The sequence below is a fragment of the Miscanthus floridulus genome, chromosome 5 (assembly GCF_019320115.1).
Source record: "Miscanthus floridulus cultivar M001 chromosome 5, ASM1932011v1, whole genome shotgun sequence".
Lineage (NCBI taxonomy): Eukaryota > Viridiplantae > Streptophyta > Magnoliopsida > Poales > Poaceae > Miscanthus > Miscanthus floridulus.
Window position 1 is genome coordinate 106,892,620 of NC_089584.1, and position 16,287 is coordinate 106,908,906.

Consider the following 16,287-nt stretch of genomic DNA (forward strand, 5'->3'; position numbering starts at 1 on the left):
GCTAATACAATAATGCTCAGATGGTCAACTGGTTTCAGCATAAAAAAATCATAAGTAATCGTATGGCCTCATTTTACGACAGGGGATTATTCGTTTCCTACAAGAATTTAAGGTTTCGATGAATTTCCACTGTTCTAAACACGTTCCACTGAAGATAAGAAACAAATCATGGTTATATCTGAAGGCAAGTTTGGTAGACCTACACACTTCTTTATTTTGGAACTCCACTCTTTGATTTTGCTGATGCAGTATTTTTGGTTGAAAAACAGGAGCGATGAAAAGTTATTATGAGTGTTTCTGATGGTAGTTGAACTGAGTAGTGGGAAGCACATTTTCTTTAGTTTTTACTGGAAATAGAGAAGTGATTGGGATTCTTGTTGAGCTTTTTGGCCCTGCTAGTTTTGCTGAAAAGCCATAGGCTAAAAATATTATTCATTGATTTATTATAAAATAAAAATACTGTTCGTTCGCTGAAATAGAACGATTCATAAGACAAGCGAACAGGTCTTCATCAAAATCTAATTACATTTTAACCATTTAGTTGGGCTCTATATAATTCGCTTCAGATAAGCCGAGGGTAGAGCTATCGTCCTATTTTATAGCACTACTTTAACAATACTTTTTAGTAATAAATAATATTTTTCTCTCGAACGAACCAGCGTAAGCATCCACCTCAACCAAATTTGTTCACGTCACTTCCTGAGGCAACGAATAGGCTGCCCTTTTACCCCCACGAATTTGTGCTGGGCTAATCGGCAGAAGTGTACTACTACGTGCTAGTAGAACTTAGGCTGGTCGTACGACAGTGAGTCCAGTGCTCGCCTCCTCCCTCCTCATCCTCATATATTGCTCTCTCGTTGCGCCTTCCTCTCTCGTCGGCTCGGCTCCCGCTCGGACGCGTTGCGGGCGCCTTTCCCCAGAGTTTCCAAAGCCAGCCCCAAAAATCCATCCAGCCAGCAGTCGATCGCGTTTCCTCTGCGAGCATTGGACTGTTCCGGGAGCCGCGCTGGAAAGCGGCTTCTGATTGGGTCGGCGATGAGGGGCGGCGCCGCCCCGGGCCACCATCGATGGAGCGCCTCGGCGGGGACGACGCCGCGGTCGCTCAGCACGGGCTCCTCGCCGCGGGGCTTCGAGCGCAGCTCCGACGACGGGGAGGAGCTGGTCGAGGTCACGCTCGACCTGCAGGAGGACGACACCATCATTCTGCGGAGCGTCGAGCCGGCCGCGGCGGGGGCCGCCACCGGGCTGCCGCTGGGCGCGCGCGGGGACCATGCGGGCGGCGCGTCGTCGTCGTCGCGGTCCCGGTCGCCGTCGATCAGGCGGACCTCGTCGCACCGGCTGCTGCAGTTCTCGCAGGAGATCAAGGCGGAGGCCATGTCCATCGCGCGCCAGTTCTCGCAGGATCTCACCAAGCGCTTCGGCCGCACCCAGAGCCGCGCGGAAGGGCAGGGGCATCAGCAGCAGCAGCCGTCGTCAGGCATCGAGTCGGCCCTCGCTGCCCGCGCCGCGCGGCGGCAGCGCGCGCAGCTCGACCGCACGCGCTCCGGCGCGCACAAGGCGCTCCGCGGCCTCCGCTTCATCAGCAGCAACAAGGCCAACAACGCCTGGATGGAGGTGCAGGCCAACTTCGACCGCCTCGCCTGCGACGGTTTCCTCTCCCGCTCCGACTTCGCGGAATGCATTGGTACCACCACGCCGCGCTGCCTCCCCTCGACTTTCTCCCCCATTTCCCTTCGCCGTTGAAACATTGGGAGCTGCACGTGCACGTGCAGGGATGACGGAATCGAAAGAGTTCGCGCTCGAGCTGTTTGACACATTGAGCCGCCGCCGTCAGATGCAGGTCGACAAAATCAACAAGGAGGAGCTGCGCGAGATCTGGCAGCAGATCACGGACAACAGCTTCGATTCCCGCCTCCAGATCTTCTTCGACATGTATACCACCCCGCTACCATGCCCACTATTACGCCACTCTTAGCTAGCTACTTTGAGACTCGTCTATTGTTTTCAATGACCGTATTGATTTTGCCATTTTTTAATTAGGGTGGATAAGAACGCGGACGGCCGGATTGGGGAGGAGGAGGTGAAAGAGGTAAGCAACAAACACCCATGCCCATGGCTGTGCTTGGAGAGTTGGAGTTGGTGGTGCTGCACTACAAGCAGTTTCTTTCCCTTTTCTTTCGTCCTTTCTTTTTCTGATTTGCTATTTGGGGATGTCAAAATCGGATCGTTTAGGCGTCCTTTGACGGCGAGAGTTTTATATTTGGTCCATTGAGCTGTCTAATTTCTCGGCACTGCCGCCACAGCAATATCTGTTTTTGTTCTCCGAATAGGTAGCGCATCCATATCGCAGACCTTACGGATTACTAGTTTCTTAATTATGTTTGAGTGGTAGAGAAATCTTAGTTAACCTGTGATAATCCGACAAGAGGAGGGTTTTGGAGGAAATCTTCGCAGGGTCGAAGGGTGTACGAGAAAAGTATTTGCGTCTAATCGTAGTCGGTGAGCGGAACCGCGGCGTGGAAAGCATCACGCCATTACCCACTCCTACCTGCTAGTTTTGGGACACTCGTTTTTTTTTTCTTAAGCCTTCAGGAAAGGGGCACCCTTCTTTCTAGAACGTGTGAGGGCATTCCAGTAAATTTTCAGTGGATGGCAGTCTGCAGTCTAGGGGCGGTAGGTAAGGGGCATTTCCGACAGGCCAGCTTATCTTTTTTTTTCTTGCATCCGCTGAAGCAATGCGTTGAAAGGTGGCTTGGTGAGCTACGTAGCTTTTGAAAGGCATGTGGGTGCCTTTCGACGATGTCACTGTTAAGAACTGAATCAGCCATATGCTGTTATGGGTTACTTTCTAATGGTTTGGTAAAATATGAGATCACGCTGAGTTTGCGCTCCAACACTGTACTAACTCGTGTTTATCTTTGTACTGTTCCAGATTATCATGTTAAGTGCATCTGCCAACAAGCTGTCCAGGCTTAAGGAGCAAGCTGAAGAGTATGCCGCCCTGATCATGGAGGAGCTTGATCCTGAAGGACTTGGCTACATTGAGGTAAGCTAACATTGTTAGCAATCAATCACACGATTATGCAGTGAAACAGTTTGGCTCTCGATCACATGTTTATTGCCAGCAACAGTGATGACAATAGTTAGGTGAAAGAAGTGTCAGTATTTGGTTAGCCTCATAGAGGATTTTGGCAGATAGTTCACGTACATGTTGATCAGTGCACACTGCACCGTGAGAAGTAGTTGACTGCGGCTTTGTCTCTTATGACATGATAGTGGATTAGTACCAAACATTATAAGACTTGTCTTTGATTATCTAAACTTCATTTTCTATCGCATTACTAGGCGCTACCGCACTATAACCAGCCAAAGAGGTTGCCCATTACTGTGGTAACAATAAAATTTTGCCCCTGGAAATGTTACTCTGAGTACATGCAGTTAATCTACTGTTCGATACAAAAAACAAATGGGAAGTGGTACCCAATAAAATCCTTTTTCCCATCATCATTTATGTCGAAGTTGGTGAGCAGCTATGGATCAGCTTGCATGCATTTCTTATGTTTCATTCATTTGCCGTGTTCAATGTCATCCTTGCTGCTCACAGTTCACAGCTCGTTGCCCCAACCACGTTCTCATGGCCATTGACCTCCTTTTCTTTTAAAGAGTGCTGTAATCTGTCTGTACTTCCTCAGTCCCCAAAAGACTTCAACTCTCTTGAGGAGTCAAACAATTTTAATTAACATTTAAGCTACCAAAAAAGTATCATTATATTAATTATAGAATATATTTTTATAGAAAACCTGTTTAGAGGCATAAATGTTGATACTATTTTCCATGCATAAACTTAATTAGACTTAAGAAAATTTGACTTGTTCTAAACCTAGAATTGCATTGTTTTTGGAACAGTGGGAGTATAGTAAAAATAATAGTACTGCTCCAAAGGAAGCGGTCAAAACAATTCATCAGTGCTCCATGATTGTTTCATGTATTGAAAGGCACAAGGTTTGGCATGCTGATTTCAGCAGATTAGCAGCCACAACAGGTTAATTAACACAAGGGCCTTGCTGTGGTACCCTCAAGTAACTGTAAGCCGTTCATTTAATTAGATCGGAGGGTTGATATCATCTATTACTTCCTGAGAGGTAATATATGAAATATATATTTATTTAATTTTAAATTTTATAAAATAGAATAAATAAGGAAAGTTTTAGATATATAAATATTTTCTAGATCTACTTGATGCATGCTGATCTATTAGATATGACATACTAACTTGATTAGCATTATTTTGTATTATTTGGCCTTGGCATCTGTGGTGACTTCCTTTTTAACATTTCTTAATGTGAACAAAGCCGAACCTGTATTGACAAGAAAAAAACATGCACGTAACATATTTGTCAAAAGAAATAAATATGAAACCCTGTCATTATAGTTATTTATATATAAAAATGTTGTAACGTGACAGGTGTATATGTATCACAACTGTATATACCCTAACAAAACATGTTATGAAAAAATATACGTGATATAGTTGCATTATATATAATATACTATAATGAGTTAATGACATGTGACAACTATTTTGTCTACATAGTGATTAGTTAAACATAGCCAGAAGCATGTAGTATTACGCGAGATAATCATACAGATACACACATGAATCTTGTACATACGTGCCATAACTATCGTGCATGCTCCTATATCAGATATGGCAAGGAAATCAGCGCACAGATATAGCCAACATTTTTTCCTTGATTATTTGGTTATTTAATTGTCTAGTATGTTCTAAAATTCAACGGTTGTGATTTATTCAAAACTCTTACCTCCTAAGAGGTAATAGTTGTACAGTAGCAAAACCCTTAACACAATTATGAGAGTCAATTGTGGTGTTTCTATCCTTCTTCCCCCTTTACTCTTGACATAGTATGGGAGTGTACTGTCTGCTGGGCCATGATGCTCTCATTGGGCATTGGCCTTTTTGGTTTCTATGGTGCGTGTCATGTTAGACCACATTCATAGTGGGCAGGGGTAGACCAGCCCAGGTCATCCTTTGCACCAGGTGATTCAAGTCCAATCCACACTCTCTCTAGACATAATTATTTAAACGGGCATCACAAAAAACTTTGGATATCGTGGTCACATGAGCCATGTGCAGCACCAGGTACTGCTAGTGTAAACGTTACAACCAAAGAGGGCTACAGTGATATAATTGCTTTTATGTTCTGTAGAAGAAAAAGAGAATGAGTACAACACGTACACCCCCTCCCTAGAAGAACTAGAATGTATGCGCCACTGCTCAAGAGTGGATGGCCTCAACACACAGGTCCACACGAACTTTGTTTACTAGACTTGTTAGGTTTCGTCCCACATTCGTAATTGATGGTGGGCAACCCTCACATGTCTTTTGGGTTGAGGTAGCTCTCAGAGCTTGGGTTTCTTGTGGGCTTCGGTGGCCTAGGCCTGAAGAGGCGTCGGCTCGTGGGTATAGCGAGCTAGGTCAGATTTGTTGCGCACTCTAACAAGTGGTATCATAGCCCATGGTTGAAAAACCTAAAAAATCTTAGGGGTCATATGGTGACAGGGGAGCCCGTTAACGTATCCGAGGGTCACATGGGTTTGTGTGACATGGAGTGTTGGACTAAGGGGCCTGGAGCTCCTTGGCCTTGCAGCACACCACAAAACACCATCTTTCTCGACTGCCAAAACATTCAGAGAGATGCTATTAAAAACACACTCATCGTGATGTTTTGCTAGTTCCCAAGCAATAAGAATAATAGGTGAATTAGAGCCTTGTTTGTTTCAGCTAAAGATTCTGGAATGCAGCTTGTATAACTTGGATTGTGAAAACCTAGATTATGGAAAGCTGAGGGTCCAAAAAGCAAAAGCTAATGGCTTATTGGCAACCGAGATCCTAGGCGAGTTGGATTGCTTTTTGTGGATGCCAAAAGTATGTAATGTCCTCAATTTTTTAGGTGGCGTGTTTGTCCTTTTGTGAAAAGTTTGCAGCTCATTTATGAAAAAAATTATTGGAATCCATAATTGATAATGTGCAATCAAAATACATTATTCATACAAACTTGAACTTTTGTCCATACAAACTTGCATCAGCTGAGTGGGACGTGGTGAGTGAGCGACCTGGATAAAGAGGCAAATTGTGAGGGCATGCCGCATACAGGAGGTGTGTGGGGGTTGGGGTGAGGTCCGGTGGGAAAGGTGGGAAAAACACTTGTGAAGTCTAGATAAGTGCATGAATGTTTTATTTCACAAGGCAACTTACTCTGAATGACTATACCATGTCCTCCTCTTGGCATTTTATAGGTGTTCCTGAATATTTGAGCATATTTTTCTTAGCCCAGAAGCATCTCCATGAATCTAAAGTATTTGCTGGATCAAATTCAATTCCTCCTCCCTTGGCAGAAGGAAGAAAATTACATCATTAGCATACAGAGATACCCTAAGTTGCACACCTCGCACTGGTAGTCGCTGTAATAATCCTGCCGCACTGGCTGAGTTAAACAAGGAATTCAATACGATACATCCATGAATAGGATGAACTACATAGGTGAAAGGGAGTCACCCTTCCAGTGGCCAATGCGATGTTCGATTTCTTCATCTATTTCCCCATTGGATTTCTTTGTATTATACTTTAGTACACTCACTTTATAGTATGCCTTTTATAAATCCTAGTGGTGTGCGTTGGTGTGCTTTGTATGTTGTATGGGATCTTTTCCCAATTTTTTCTCTTAATATAATGATACCAGTTCTCCTGTTTGAGGAAAAAATACTTCTTTTGTAAATGCCATTTTTTTATTGACGTGATATGCTGACATATTCATACAGTACAGTAAGGCCACTTCAATTTTTGGTGTCTTTGAAGGGAAAAGTCCCTCAATAACTCGCGTAGATGTTTTTTTTCCATAATTGTGTGTTTACTTCCTTTTGAAGAATTATTTTAATTCTATGTACACATAATCTTTTGGGATACATTATGGATTTGCTTTTATGCATATAAATCTTGTTTCTCTAGATCACGAGTTGTTCAGCTGATGAGGGCATTTTTCTGTTTTATAATATAAAACACTGTATTTAACTTGTACTCTTGTAGTAGTTACGTCAGCCTTAGTTGTCTCCAGATGTGCGCTTATCAGCTTTTTATTACAAATGCATGATGTTCCTTCTTGACCACTTGTATGAAACAATGGCCTATTATTTGTTAATAGAGTATTATTTTTATTAATCTAACCCGTTACTATTAAAGTAGCCTTTATTTTTTCCTAAAGAATGCGTGGGTTTTATTGGTATTGCAGTTGTGGCAGTTGGAGACCCTTCTGTTGCAGAAGGATACCTACATGAACTACAGTCAGGCGCTAAGTTACACAAGCCAAGCACTAAGTCAGAACCTAGCAGGCTTAAGGAAAAAGAGTCCAATTCGCAAGATAAGTACTACGTTGAGTTACTACTTGGAGGATAATTGGAAACGCCTATGGGTGCTTGCATTATGGATTGGAATAATGGCCGGACTATTCACTTGGAAGTTCATGCAGTATCGCAACAGGTATGTCTTTAATGTGATGGGCTACTGCGTGACCACTGCAAAAGGCGCTGCTGAAACCCTGAAGCTGAACATGGCAATTATCCTCCTCCCAGTATGCCGTAACACCATTACTTGGTTGAGAAATACAAGGGCTGCACGGGCATTACCATTTGATGATAATATAAACTTCCACAAGGTTAGTCATTAGTTTGTCGGTGCCTCTTTTTATCCTGCCAATATAGTTTCAGAGTTTCATGTTAATGGGTTAATTTGTACCTAAATCAGTTAATTTAGGACTGAAAGGATGTAAATGGGCATTTGCATCATCTGTTCATGTTGATGCAGGATATTCAACTTTATTTTCACGTGCTTAACCTTATTTTTCTAAAAAAGGGTCATGTACTTAGTGAGTCTGAATATAGTTTTTTTTAGCAGAAAATACAGCAGGGGAGGCCCCCACTGTAGAAGTCTGAATATAGGTGTTTGCCCTTCTTGTACCTTTTATTCTATGTGTGTACTTATTGTACCAATTCATTGTGAACCAAATAAATTTATTCAGTTTATCTTAAAAAAAGTATGTTCAGTTACTCATGTCCAGTGGGATGCTTAATTCTGTAACAGTTTATTTATGAATTATATGCAGAGCATAACAATTACGCAAAACACAAAATGTATTCTGGTTGATGAAGTGATCCATCCTGTCTGTACAGAAACACATCTAGTATTTCCTTCTTCTTTTTTGCCTTCAATGATAAAATTTGCTTGCTCGTCTCCCACTACCAAACAATAGCTTTATCATATTAGCTGTAGTAGAAGATGGCCTATATTTAGTGGCTACAGGGATTTGAGTTACATGGAAAGCTACTCACTAGATGCAACATATGAAATATGAGACTTTGACTAAGGAAACTAATAAAAGAATTTGTTTTGTTGTTTTAATGGGCAGACTATTGCAGCAGCAATCGTTGTTGGTATAATCCTCCATGCAGGGAACCACCTTGTGTGTGATTTTCCACGGCTTATACATTCATCAAATGAGAAGTATGCTCCTCTGGGCCAGTACTTCGGTGAAACAAAGCCAACATATTTTACATTGGTCAAAGGAGTGGAAGGCATCACTGGTGTAATTATGGTTATCTGTATGATTATTGCTTTCACTTTAGCAACACGGTGGTTCCGTCGTAGCCTAGTGAAGCTTCCAAAACCATTTGACAAACTGACTGGCTTCAATGCCTTCTGGTACTCTCATCACTTATTCATAATTGTGTATTTGGCTCTCATTGTTCATGGCCAGTTCCTGTACCTCATTCATGTCTGGTACCGAAAAACGGTGAGTTTTTTTATTTGTTTTCATTCCTTGCACATGAAATAATCAAAGTTTGAGCCCTAAGGTTCTTGTATTTTGTTACTGATGCAGACATGGATGTATCTGGCAGTGCCTGTTTGCTTGTATGTAGGGGAGAGGGTGCTGAGGTTCTTCAGGTCTGGCAGTTATTCTGTCAGGCTATTGAAGGTCAATCAAAAAGACATGAGAAACTTGAGCATTCATTTTCTGTGGACCTACTAATCTAGTTATTGTTATTTTTCCTTTCAGGTGGCCATATATCCTGGTAATGTGTTGACACTGCAAATGTCCAAGCCTCCTGCTTTCCGGTACAAGAGTGGGCAATATATGTTTGTTCAATGTCCAGCAGTGTCACCCTTTGAGTGGTAATTTGTACTTGTAGCAATAAATTTTGATTCAATTATGCCCTTGCTTGGATAGAAACTACCAACTTTCATAAACGCTTCATAAATAGTCTCGATGAAGCCCATTGCGCACTGAGCATTTCCATTCTCTTCATAGGCATCCGTTCTCAATTACTTCAGCGCCTGGGGATGATTATCTCAGCATTCATGTTCGACAACTTGGTGACTGGACACGAGAACTCAAGAGGGTTTTCGCAGCAGCTTGTGAACCCCCAGTGGGTGGTAAAAGTGGCCTTCTTAGAGCAGATGAGACAACCAAGAAAGCGTATGAGCCCTCAATCATAAAGGCTTGATTTTGTGTGTAATAGGTCTTTAATAAATTACATGTTATAATGTTTGTCTTTTGATAATGCAGCTTACCAAAACTTCTGATTGATGGACCTTATGGTTCTCCTGCTCAGGATTACAGCAAGTATGATGTTCTTCTACTTGTTGGATTAGGAATTGGTGCAACTCCTTTTATCAGCATACTGAAAGATCTTCTTAACAATATCATAAGGATGGAGGAAGAGGAGGTAATTTACTATCTTCTGTATCTTCACTTTGTCACCATCGGACCTTCCTAATCCCATTAGTGAAATAACAGATCACATATAAAAAATATTCTTTCGGCATTTTGCTAACAACAATTCTGTTTTATGTGTGTGTGCGTGTGTTGGCAGGATACTTCCACTGATCTTTATCCTCCAGTTGGTCCGAATAATCCGCACATTGATCTGAGCACACTTATGACGGTCACATCAAGACCAAAGAGGGTTCTAAGGACCACAAATGCCTACTTTTATTGGGTTACACGTGAGCAAGGTTCTTTTGATTGGTTCAAGGGAGTCATGAATGAGATTGCTGAACTGGACCAAAGGGTACACCAATTGACCACTTGTTTTGTTCAAATTGCATTTTTTAATTGTCAGAATTAATATGTTCCCTTAAGTGGGTTTTACTTACAGTTTGCCTTTGCTCCATTCTAGAATATCATTGAGATGCACAACTACCTCACGAGTGTTTATGAGGAAGGGGATGCTCGGTCAGCGCTCATCACCATGCTTCAAGCTTTGAACCATGCAAAGAATGGCGTTGACATTGTCTCTGGAACTAAAGTAAGTGCTGATAGAGCAATTAACAGCTCCACTCCCAGTTAAGTCAGTAATGTTAGAATGCTGAGTTTTGTACCTGTCATCTATTAGCATAAATGATTAAAATAGTGTACAATCACCTTTTACTCACATCATCATCTGTATGCTGATTATGCAGGTCCGGACACACTTTGCAAGACCAAATTGGAAAAAAGTCCTATCTAAAGTTGCCTCCAAGCATCCATATGCCAAGATAGGTTAGTGTACATACTACATTGCCACATATTCTGGTTAAGCTTCTCAGTTTTTTTTTATAGTCATGCACATATTTGTGAATGACTTGTGTGTCCTTTATCAAAACTTCATCTATGTTAAACACACCGCTGCATAAAGATGCAGAACAATTTATAGCAATTAAGCTTTGGCCTGCATGATTGAGCGAAACAGTGTGAATAACCAGCTCAGTTTTATTTAGAATTCCATTTCCATGAACAAACTGGTGTGGGGTGCATTGTAATCAAGCTATTTCTATATTAATTAATGGCAATATTAGTATAATGGCACAGTTATCGTGTGTGTTCCAGAAAAGAAAATAAATTATGCACCGCCTATACATTTTTTATTTTTTAAAAATGATTTGGTTGCACGCAGGTGTATTCTACTGTGGAGCTCCAGTTCTTGCACAAGAACTAAACAAACTGTGCCACGAATTCAATGGGGAAAACACAACGAAATTTGAGTTTCACAAGGAGCATTTCTGAATTCCAGTATATACTTGGTGGGCAGAAAGGATATATTATGTATGTGTACAGCATTTTTGTCTTGGTATATTCATCTGGAGTTCTGGACGAAGGACATGAGAGAGCAAAGTGGAGAAGCTACCATCAAAATAAATGCTTAACAGCTGATGACCTGCACTTTTTGCTAACTGCTCCTAAATGAGCCAGAGCACAAAGAAGGGGGATTTTTGTGTACATATACATGTGATGTCCAATCGTCGATCTGCAGATTGGATCCCCGATGCCCAGTGGAACTGTGAAGAGATTCCTCCCAGGTGGTCACCAATGTACAGAGCACATACGAAGAGGTTTGAGTAGTTGGGATTGTCGGTAGCATGGTATTCGTATAGGACATAGGACGGATACCACTAGTCACAACTCACAAGGCTATTTAATTGTATATTTTTCATGCAGCTGATGCCCTGCACTTTCTGCTGGTGGCCAAGGCGGCAAGGCCAGAAGCATTTTTTTTATATATTTGTACCCGCATACAGAAAAGGCAAAACAAAAAGAGGTGAAAGGGAAAATAGCATTTAACACACTTCTGCGTCTCTCGGTTTATTTGCCCCTGCGGTGCTATGAGGGAGGAGATGAAAAAGTGGAATAAAATTGTCCTTCCGCCAGAGAATTCTAACACACTTGTATGGTATAATAAACTAATAGTATTTTGAGGGTTTGCTAAACTTTAGACAATATTTTAGACTATCTATTTAGAGCTTCAAGAGCTCAAATTTAATGGCTAAACTTAAGATTATATAAGGATAAAATAAATTTACTGACATCAGCGTCAAATGAAATCTTTTGAAAAATTAAATTAAAAATATGTAGTTGCCAAACTAAACATTTAAATTAAATTTCAATTGCACCATTGTGTTTCTTACTATAACTCTTTCAAAATAAGACTTCCACTTGGATATATTTAGATAAAATTTTATTGAAGATCATTTTTCTCATTGTTAAGTTGGACAATTTTCTAGATTCAAGAAATAACGTTCTACCTTCATAAGAAAAATGTTATAGGTTAAAAAAAACAATATTCTAGATTTAGAAGAAGACTATTCCATAATACTCGTGTCTAGTATTTGAAAATGAGAAGATTTCATGCATAATGAGAATATTTAAATTATACCATCAAAGATCCCATAGATACTAGGCAAACGTTTTAAAATATCCTAGTATAGAACATCTCATAGGGATCGTGTGAACAATTGAAAATACAATGTGGAACATCCCATATATAGTAACCAACAACAAAACATACACCATAGAAAATCTCAAGGTACTCTTGGAATATTGAAAATACACCACATACGGAACATGATATACTACGAAAAATCAAATACATCATGGAACATCTCAAAACCCTAAGTGAACAATCCAGAATACATCACTAAACATATCAAGAATGCTATAATGATAATTTAGAATATTGTCAGATAAATAATATGAGAATAATCTTATTATGCCTATAAAAAATTCATCCAGTGAATATCACCACAAGACCATGGAGAGGAAAAAATAGTGCAATAAAATATATAGGGAAAATAGAAAAAATAAACAACATCAAAAAATACATGTAGCAGAGGAAACAAAATACAATATGAAATAAAATGGAAAATTATAAGAAAGAAAAATAAAATTTAAAGATAATGATAAAAGGTGAATAAGTAAAAGAAAAAAAATACCACAGAACATGTTATGGGTACCGATGATACCATGTGAACAGTAAAAAGTATATCATGGACAACTTAAACTATATTATAAAATATCTCATGGGCATTGGGCAGTATGTGAAAGATAAACAAAAAATATATTGTAAAACATCCTATGGATGCTATGTAAAAGATGCAAAATATACTATGGAACATTTCATGCGTCCTATCCTATGGATACTACATAAAGAACAAAAATATTCATGAAACATCTTACAAATACAACAAGTACATAAATAAAAAATAAAAAATGTAAGGAAAATAAAAAATAAAAACACATGCCAAAGGAGGAATAGAAACAAAGAGAGGATAAAAGAAATAGATAAAAAAGGAAATTCTTGTAATGGCCTAAAACACACACTTGAGACAGCCTTTTTAACTACACAATTCAGGCCTGTTTCCGTAGAAGAAATAAACTCGATCCAACAGTTAGGTCAAATTAAGGATCTTTTTAGCATGGCTCTAGCTCAAGATCTATGGTGGATTGTAGCTTCTAGATTATATATACTTATATTTTATCTAAACTATAAAAGGAATAAATTATATAAATGCACTTAATATATCTACATCTCCATATCAAGGAGTTCGGTAGAGCTCCAAATATCCAATTCTAGGAAATCGGGCTAAAGCTTTGCTAAATAGGGCTTAACATAGGAGAAATCGAGCACCAGCCCATGACCAACACGTTCTTCTCATCATGGGCTGACAATTTTGTGGATGGTTTTTTTTATGTTTTTTTGGATTTAGGTCATTACAATTTTTCAAGTTTATAATATGCCATTACAATTTCTTTATTTAAAAAACTGTCATTATAATTCTATCTCTCCCTCGTTGTCATTCGTGCCATTTTGTACACCTCCCACGTACATGGCCCACCTTCAGATATAGGTACACGAACACATACGGACGTCGCCTCCTTCGTTAGATTGAGCCAGCCCACAGCGGCCACGCGCGAGATGGAGCGGCGGCGCTAGCCCGTGGCGGCCTGCGCGTGAGCGCACGGGGCAGAGACCGCGACGAGCGGCGCACAGGTAACCGTGGTCAGTTTCTCCTTGCATCTTTGTTGCGGCCGTAGGCAAGGCCGCAAGGCAGTCATCGTTGCTCCGTGCCTGGCTGGCAAGCAGCAAACATACGTGCTGCTGGTATGGTGATTTGGTCGTCGCCGTACGGCCTGCGCGCGAGGCACGCGCTCATTGCCTCTCTTCCTCCTCACCGCGACCAAGACCGCGGCGAAGTTGGTTCCCAACTACTACAGCAAGACGTGGTCTGAGCACGGAGCAGATCATTACGGACGTGGTGTCGCAGGAGCAGCTGTCGCACCCGACCACCACAGCGAGCGTGACTCCGTGTCTTCTTCCACGACTACATCGTCAGCGGGTGTGACGCGTCGGACCCCAACGCGTTCGCGTGGTCCGAGCGTCATTGCCGCACAGAGACAGTTGCTCCCGGGGGACGCCTTCCAGGCCGTCACGCACGCCAAGACTGCACTGGAGCTCGAGTGCCCCAGCGCCATGTCCTGCGCCGACGTGCTGGCCCTTGCCGCGCTCTCTCCTCCTCGCGTGCTCGCCGCCACTCCGCTCGCGCGCTCTCTGCCTCGTTCGCTCGCGCGCTCTCCGCCTCGTGCCCTCGCACGCAGGCCGCCGCAGGCGAGCGACGCCACTCCGTCGTGCGCTGGCTGCCACGGGCGGGCCCAATCTAACGGACGAGGCGAAGTCCGTATGTGTTTGTGTACGTATACGTGTCTGACAGTGCGTCATGTACACGAGAGATGCGCCTGCACAAAATGGCATGAATGAGGGAGAAATAGAATTATAATGATAGTTTTTCAAATAGATAAATTATAATGACGTATCTCTAATCTCAAAAAATTATAATGGCCTCGATCCAAAAATCCCTTAAAAAAAGACGCACAATACATTCGTATATAAATGAAACAAAAGGAATACCAAAGGAGTGTAACTATTTTTCAACAGCATTGTAGACTCTTGCACCAAATAGGCAAATACATACACCTCAACTCATAAGAGCTGAATGTTGATACAAGAAAGTAGAATTCATGGAGATTGAAAATTAGGTTGAGCATTTGGGGAAAAATCAACGATTAACATTGAATTTTTGGCAAAATAGATCGAGAAATAAAACCTTTTGGCTCGAGTGTGTAAACGAGTCAAGTTTGAGCAAGCCTACCTCAAGCTCGAGCACAACTCAAGCCTGAGATCTAGCCATGCTTATGGATGGACTCAATCTTGACTCAACTAACTATAATAGTCCCGTTCGTTGGTCTGAAAGCTAAAAACACTGTTCTGGCTAAATTATTATGAAAGAAAAATACTGTTCCGGCTGACTATGAATGTCTATGCCGCGCCATGCATAGTGGCACGACAGAGGGCTAACGTGGCGTGGGTCGGCCTGGGGAGCCGATGACGTGGCGGGTCCTGCCGCGCCACCGACCTTGGCGCGGCAGTGCCGCGTCCTGATCCGTGGCGCGGCTGGACCAGATATATACCGCGTGCGAGCCCGCCCACCCGCACGCACCCCTGCCATGCCCGCCCGCCCGAACGTCGCCGCCGCCAGCCGCACGCGCCCCGCCGCCAGCGCCTTGCCTGCGGCCGCACGAGCCCGCATGCGCTCGCCTGGCCTCGCCTCGCCCTACCCGCGCCCGCACGGCCCGACCTCGGCCGCTTGTCCACGCCGCGCCCGGCCACTCCCGCCGCTCAGCGCCTTAGCCGGCCGCGCCACGAACGCAGACGCGTCAAGGCCGCCTGCTCCTAAGGTACCTCCTTCTCGATTTCATATTTTTTATTATCTAGTATAGTTAGTATTTTTTATATCCCTACGGTACCCCCACGTGCCCTCGCAATCCTCGAGCGGCCGGCACAGAAGCAAAAGAGTTGATGCGGTCTGCTAGTGCTAGCATTTCTAGGAGCATGTAGGGGCATAGAGGCTATTTTCATTGAGTATTGGTGTCTTTGTGATATCTTAGAACGACTATTGTTATGTGACGGAGAAAGTACCCCTTCGGTCCTAAATAAATACACATCTCGCTTCCTGAAGTTAATTTTTTTAAAAAAATTGACCAAATTTATATAATAGTGTACTAATATTTATGATACATAATAGGTACTATTACATTAAGCATGGAGTATACTTTTGTAATAAACTTATTAGGAGATACAAATATTGATACCGTGTTTTTTAGTTTTGATCAAACTTAAACATATTTGACTACTAGAGAAGCAAGATGTGTATTTATTTTGAGACGGAGGGATTACTTGTAATTTTGGAATCAAAGTTTTATATGGATTGATTATGTATTTATTATCTAGTATAGTTAGGATTTTGGGTTTAGGGATTTAGGCTAGTTTGCTTAGTGAATTTGTTTGTGAACTTACTAATGTTAACTTGAATTTTGTTAATTTGAATACTCTAACGCTTTGTTT

At 41.9% G+C, this 16,287-nt stretch overlaps 1 protein-coding gene across 1 annotated transcript; it reads left to right on the top strand.

Annotated features, from left to right (window-relative positions):
• The first annotated feature begins 813 nt into the window (after nt 1-813).
• LOC136450420 (respiratory burst oxidase homolog protein A-like) lies at nt 814-11,676 on the top strand. The gene is made up of 14 exons (XM_066450843.1): nt 814-1,684; nt 1,773-1,932; nt 2,041-2,089; nt 2,933-3,046; nt 7,308-7,730; nt 8,481-8,864; nt 8,952-9,047; nt 9,129-9,244; nt 9,381-9,548; nt 9,639-9,798; nt 9,946-10,143; nt 10,252-10,380; nt 10,535-10,613; nt 11,008-11,676. Exons 1-14 carry the CDS (start codon nt 1,036-1,038, stop codon nt 11,115-11,117), a joined length of 2,835 nt encoding a protein of 944 aa, XP_066306940.1. The 5' UTR covers nt 814-1,035; the 3' UTR covers nt 11,118-11,676.
• The last annotated feature ends 4,611 nt before the right edge of the window (nt 11,677-16,287 follow it).